The sequence below is a fragment of the Gavialis gangeticus genome, unplaced genomic scaffold (assembly GCF_001723915.1).
Source record: "Gavialis gangeticus isolate Ggan-Ray unplaced genomic scaffold, GavGan_comp1, whole genome shotgun sequence".
Lineage (NCBI taxonomy): Eukaryota > Metazoa > Chordata > Crocodylia > Gavialidae > Gavialis > Gavialis gangeticus.
Genome location: NW_017729031.1, coordinates 52,176,673 through 52,183,939, shown reverse-complemented (window position 1 = coordinate 52,183,939; position 7,267 = coordinate 52,176,673). Strand labels below are relative to the sequence as shown.

Genomic DNA, 7,267 nt, shown 5'->3' with positions numbered 1-7,267 from the left:
TTTTGCTCAATTTACTAGCCGCAGCATCACATTGAAGGCTCATGTTCATCTTGTGGTCAGTCATGACCCCCAAGTCCCTTTCATCTGTAGTGCTGACCAGCGTAGCACTGCCGAGCCTATAAGCATGGTGCAGGTTTTCCCTCCCAAGGTGGAGAACCTTGCATTTTTCGGTGTTAAACATCCGCCCATTTCATGAGCCTGTCAAGATCTGCCTGGATCGCCCTCCTGTCCTCAGGTGTGGATGCTTTACCCCAGAGTTTGGTGTCATCGCAAACTTGGGCAGCCCACTTCTGACTCCATGGTCTACATCATAGATGAACATGTTAAATAAATACTATGCTCTTTAGTCTGTGCAAAGCTGGGGTTATAGGGAACATGATGGAATAAATAAAAGGTAGCTGTGATCAAGCACAGAGGCCTATGAAATGCTCTGTGCGCGTGTGTGCATGCATGCATCTGGTGTGTATGTGTGTGCATACACATATTTGTGGGATCCAGTTCTGTTCTGGGCCACTGTATTTAGTCAAAGGTTTGAGGTATTTGAAATGTCTTATTCTTACTTCCTAGACCATTCAGTTTTTTTCTAAGTTCAAGAACTGATCAGTACATAAAATTATATAAGCAAAAATAAATTTGCTTGTGTGAACAATAGTATTTCAGGTCATTTTAATCTCTGCAGGCTTCTTGTCACTGTTTAGTTAAAACTTCTGTGATACACTCAAAACCTGTATATAGAAAAATTCTTCAGATTTTACTTATGTAGTGGAATTGCTACAGGTCAGATCTTATCAGCATAGGGCATTATACCATGTTGCTGATTCTTTTCATGGTGAAAGATTTTAATTATTGCTAATGATTATAAAAGAATAGGCATTTGCCATTTTTCTTCAGAGATTTATTAAGATCCTAATCTGTGTTGACATTGTTTAGGTTACTCTGCCAACAAAAAGATTAAACTAAGCTATGCACACTTTTGTTGCATAGTGTTCTTTCCAACCCAGTGATACTGGTGTACTCTCCATAAGGAACTGGTATGTCTAATATGGCTAAGCTTATATGGATGAAAAAGTATAATTTTCCACATTGCCCATTTTCTTCTTTTACAAGTGGCATTGGCAGTTTTGATCATGAATTTAGTTTTTGCAGTTTCTTTCTGTTTTGTGATTTTGATATTAAAAGATGGAAATGTTTCAGTTTTCCTGGGTGGTTTAAGAATGGAGGTATCAGACAGAAATGGGGAAGGTTTTGTTAATGCTGCAAATGTAATGACTTTTTAAGTCATTTCCACTCCACCTGCTTCAAACTCAGAAATTGTGGTTGTGAGGATTCTCCAGGGGGATCTTCTACCTCTTCACTCAAGGGTTTTTGAGGCAGATCTTGAGAGCAGTGGTACAGGGGCATCTTCACTGCCACAGGTTTGGTTTGGCAATTGCAGAGCAGGTGTTGGCAGGGAGGCAGGACTTAGTTTTTTCACAGCTGCCTTAAGAATGGTACAGAGCCAATGTAGATGTGCTTTTGGGCACTCCTGAAGATTCCTCTCCATGTGAACTGCTGAATACAAATGAGAGTACTCGTATAGAATTAAGCCCAAACTTAAGTATTTTGCTGAATTGGGGAATAATCTGCAAATCTTTATGCCCTTGAGTAAATTTACTTATATCCATCATTTTAATGAGTTGAGTGGGAGATCCTCCCATCTCTTCTACTGCACTGATTAAGAAGCCTAAACATCCTTTTAGGATAATCAATAATACATGTTTTTGAAAAGCTTGTCCTAGGTGCCCTAAGTATTTACAGTCTAGTCCTAAATTAGCAGACAACACCAATTGTATAGCATGACTTTTTCTTGACTGGATGAAATATATTAAAACATTATTTTGATTTAAATTTTGTTCTTTTCACAGTTGAACAACCATTCCTAATTGCTGTAAGAGATAATATAATTTATGGACTTTCTCTGAACCCAGAGGAGAAGACCAATGATGCCATGGTTCCAATAGCAGGGGTTCAGAATGGAGTTGATGTTGACTTCGATGACTCAGAACAGATGATCTATTGGGTTGAAAATCCAGTAAGTTAAAACTTACACTTAAAATGTGCAATCAAGAAATATCACTCGTTTATAAATTGTGTTTTGTTGACTTTTTTAAACATACTAATGTTCCAATAATAATTACATCAACTATAACTGAAAAAAGTGTTCTTATTGATTTTTTAAAATTTTTCTGGTGTAGATTAAAGAAGTCTGTTTACCTTTTTATATTATTTTTCATTGTTGTCTGGCTTTGCACTGACTTCTTGGTCCAGCTAAAAGCAAAGGATTGAAACTTCCATGATTAAGGCTGTTGTTATGCTACTCCTCGTCCAGTCAGAAGTACCAGCAGGAAATATCAGAAATCTTATGAGAAATGTTTCCCAGTACTTTTCATATGATCATCTTCTCTGTTTCTCCTGTATATTTAGTTAAGGCTAAACATTATGTACACGGGTGGGTATCTTTATCCCTATGAGTAGTTGCATTGAATTTTTCAACCTTTTTTGTTTGGTGTACCCCCGGCAGCCAGTCAAGAAGTGGGGAGTCCCCCAGCAGCCTGTCAATGAGTGGTGAGGAGGGGGAGGGCCTGGTGGCCAACTGATGGCCAGGATGGAGGGTTACCCGGTGGCCAGTCAACAACTGGGGGGGAGGAGGGAAATGGAGAACAAGAGCACGGTGCACAGTGCTGCTGGATCTGCCCCCCACTTCTCAGCGCCACTGCTGCGTACCTCCTGGGGTCTTCCCAAGTACCCCCAGGGGTTTGTGTATCCCTGGTTGACAACCCTTGTCATATACACGTTTTCAGGACTGGGCCTCAGTCTGGCTGTTGCTCCTTTTATGAAGCAGCACAGTAGAGAAACATATATATTTTTAAAAGCAGGAAAACGTTAGGAAAAACAACAGGAGGCTCTGGGGAAAGATAATATTTTGAAAATAGCTTTAATTGCTATTTAAAAAAAAATGACTACATTTTAATTTGACAGAACCATTTTAATACCTGCTCCTGCTGAGCTAATGAAAATGCCTTCTCTTTAAGGTCATCTTACAACAACATTTCCTAGTTTTTGCAGGGTAGAAGCCTATCTGAGAACAGTCCGAGGAAACCTCTGAAAAGGACTTAGCAAGGAATCCTTAGCAAGGACTATTTAACTTTTATTCTGTGCTCAGTTCTGGAAGCATGGTGTTAGCTAGGAGTTCTTGTATACTATGCTGTACAGCAAAATATGCATGTTACTTTCTCATCCTCCACCCATGCTAACATTTGTTTAGGCTTTTCCCTGCTAAAGAAACAGTAAAAATTCCTATTTCTTTAATTTTTGTCATGTATTTTTCACAGGTTTCTTCAGAAATAAAAACATTTTCACAGTGAAGAAGAAAAGGGACAAGTAGTACAAGTTGCCAAGTTGTCCCTTGACAATATACATATACATTTTCAACTTAATTTGATTGACCTATTTATGCACCTTTTGAGTTTCCTTTCACATGAACATTCAAGTAGTCAAGTTTTCCTGACCACAGAATAGCCACAGAATGTGAATCTCACAGCTGCGTGAACAGTGCATTAGTTTGATATTCCTGGAAACCAAAGCCCAGATCCAGAAGACTGTTATATGTTTAAACCCCTGTGTAAGTCTTAGCAGGATCAAGGCCTCATTTTCAGTTCCCATGTTTCTGTATGTAGGAGCATATGACTGAAATGACCCTCTTGATCTATTAAATCTAGTCCCCTGCTTTAAGAGGCAACCATTTATCCAAGAGTCCAAAAAGTTCTTTTTGGCTTCAATTGCTTGTGTCTTCATCCAGCCAGAATACAAAAACATAGCAAGTAGTAAAAGCACAGGTGGAATTTCTAATGCTTGTCTGCTAACTGAAATCAAATTCAAATTGTTACTTATCAACTGAGTTTCAACAGACCTTGATTCTGAGTTGGGGAGCAGTCCAGTTCCAATCCAGCAAGGCAGTTAGATGTATTCTTAACATTAAACCTCTGAGCAGCCCCATTGAAGATCCTGGGGTTACTCATGTGCTTAAATTTATACCAAAGCACATTGCTGGCTGAGATTCTTTACTCTCAGCATTTTCTAGCGTGAAGCCCACAATGATGCAATTATCACCTCAGTTTCTGGGAGAAGAAACTTGTCTAACTTACTTATTTCAGACAATTTTCTGAGCTTTAAACAGCAACAATTTATGGTGGAAAAATGTTTTGGTTGTAAAATCACAGCATATTGTGCGGAACACATCATATTTATTTCCCTCCCTTCGCTGTAGAGAAGTCCAGTATAAGCCAAGGTTATACATTCTCTTCTGTTCAGAAAGATCTTAGGCTTCATACATAATATTGATAGTTTCACAGAGCTATATGCCTATAGTGTAAACTGTTGTAGATCTGTTCAAATCAGAGAAGCCGTGACAGCTAGCAGCAGCAAAGGATCTGGCCCATATTATGTATAGTTAAGCACATGTGTAGACTGTTATAGGAATCAGGACTAAGCCTGGCAACCTGAGTCAAAAGGAATATTAGGTTAAGGATTGCATATTTTCTCATGTATACTAATGCATTAGAAGGGGTGGGTGTGTTTTACCTTGGAGGCCTTTTTGTTGCAGACAGATATTAATCCTCACGTAACCACAGCTATTTGAGAAACTTCTGTTTTCAGTGCTACACTTCTGCAAGTGTATTGTTCGTTTTCTATAATATTGGTTATAACATCAAGTGGAAAGAAAATTAAATACGCCTTTCTAAGTAACAAAAGACTTCAAATAATTACTTTTAATCACTGATTTACCCTTGTCATTGATCACAGTGTCTAGTTGCCACGAGCTATTAAATGTATGCATGTAATCTAGTTTTCATTATGAAAGCGTGTTCAGGAGTCTGTTTGATTCTAGCTGCTGTTTGAAAAACATTGTCAGATCTTCACTGGGAGCTAGAGCCGAACTTTACAAGCGGTTCAGTAGAAGGCTGCAGGCTAGTGTATCACTTCACATAACTGGCAGCTGGAATGCCAGGTGCAGCTGAGGAATGAGTTTTGTCAATGCTGTATTTCAATCAGTCTGCAGCATCCTGTAGACAAAGAAATGATTATGAGACTACCTCCCAATTCAGACCCTTAACCTTCAGGTGAGCCTTATGAGCAATCCCACATTGTTTCCAGTCCTGACAGAACTGCAGCCCCAGAGGTGTATCTACACAAATCCCTAAATCATGAACTCTTCATAAAAATGCATTTGTCTCATATCAGAGTAAGTTAGAAAATTGTCAACCTTTTCCCTCTTGTTCATTGTCTCTGTAACTACCACCCCACTGCTGCTTTTCCTCATCACTACATGTTGCCTTTGTTACTTCGTCTTTGTCTACACTAGAACATTTTGTAGCTGTGATTCATGCCTTTGTCCCTCTCTCCCTCATGACAATAACAATTGAGGCTGTAGCGAGAGCTCAGGTGATTTCACCATAAAAGATTAGAGAAAGACTAGAAAAGGTGATGAAAAATATATGAGCCCTGCCTATGCTGGGACTTTTGCTGGTAGATGTGTTGAATCTAATTCTAGGTCCTAATTTACCTAGAATTGCAAGTTCCCAATGAAAATGCTTGAGACACAGCTACACTAGTCAGTAGCATAGCTAGGGTTGAGTGCCTGGGAATGACTCTTGGGTGCCAATTTAGAGGAGGCACCAAAATGGTGGCCTTCGTGGGAGTCTACATGGCAGCAGTAGCCTTTGTGCAGAGACCCCATGCCCTGGCAGTAGCAGCTGCCATCTTTGAGTTTCTGTGGTCAGGTAAGACTCTTTGGGTGCATCTACATGTGCAATTAACGCGATGCGATAAAATCCAAAGCTCTTGGGTGCAGCGCCTACACATGTGCCCAGGACAGCAGCAATTTGAGCCAGGATGGAGCAGAGTCAGCCCTGGGCTCCAAGTGGTGGTGTCAGGTGCTAGAGGGGCTGGTTGGGGCATGAGTGCTGAAAGTACAGAGCTGTGTAGCTAGGCGGCAGGCAGGAGTCTGGGACCCAGATGCCTGGGCTGACTGGGCACAATTTATGCCTGCAGTCAGTCTACCCAAGCATATTGTTGCACTTAATTACTCCAACATAAGATAGCACTGTTCAGTACTGTCTTACGGTGGTGTTAACTAGTTTACTGTGCATGAATACTGGTGCACATGTAGACTGATGCTTTACTGTGGAGCTGATTAGTCTACTCCAGAAAAATGTACATGTAAGTGCAGCCTCTGGTACTTGGCATATGCCCTTCTCCCTCTGTGTTTGGCATGCCTTACAGCAATTCTCCTGTGCTAAAATTTCTAGTTATGTCTGATGCTAGCACTTAAACACTGGTAGCAATGTGCCTACTATTTTTTGGGGGGTAGATGCAGCTTTGCAGTCTCCTGATTTAGAATGCTGGGCAGATATATAACTAATCTAAAGCAGGCACCATGCTACTCAAGTCATAGAAATACATGCTTAATTCAGCCATGAACTGGACCCAGTATTTACACAGAATCTTTGCTAGATGATAAATTGATTGATTTTAGGTTGCTCCCTTTGTAAACTGTGAGCTAAATTTTGGTGTCACACATCCCTGCATTGCTTCTGTAAAGTTGACACAAACTGAAAAAATCCCTCAAGGAACAGCTATGTTACTCATCTCTGTAGATGCCAGCCAGATGAGATTATTTTAAGTTCTCTTAAGTAAAATAAGGGTTCCCTCAAACAGCATAGTTAAATATCAGGTAAAGATTGGCAGGAAGAGTGAGAAATAGATATGGTCTGTAATCGTGAAATAACACTGGAGAGGATCACAAAGATAGCCTATGTCAAGTTTCTTGCCATTACAAGTTTTTTAAAGTCTGAATTTATTCTGAGGGGGAAAAAAATATCACGCTTTTCCTTTATTGTATTTTAACTGTATCAAAGCTGTTTTGCTCATAACATTTGCTCTTTTACATAATAGTGATATATATATATATATATATATATATATATATATATTTGAGAAAGGTTAACATTCCAACTTTCTATTCTTTATATGAATACTCTATATTATATGTATATACATGCGTACATTATATATAATGTATATATACACACACATACATACCATATACACACTGCTATATATATTACTATATGCTCTACACTACACACACACGCATATACATACTCTCTATATATGTGTGGTGTATGGCTGAATTAATCACTCTCTCTCTCTCTATGTGTGTGTGAGA

General features: G+C 39.4%; 1 protein-coding gene across 2 annotated transcripts in view; it reads left to right on the top strand.

Annotated features, from left to right (window-relative positions):
* Positions 1-7,267, top strand: part of LRP2 (LDL receptor related protein 2) — a 197,197-nt gene that overhangs the window by 92,075 nt on the left and 97,855 nt on the right. For both annotated transcript variants that reach the window (XM_019522761.1, XM_019522760.1), the window contains exon 31: positions 1,905-2,071. In XM_019522761.1, coding sequence (XP_019378306.1) covers positions 1,905-2,071 — 167 coding nt within the window. The remainder of the gene's footprint in view (positions 1-1,904; positions 2,072-7,267) is intronic.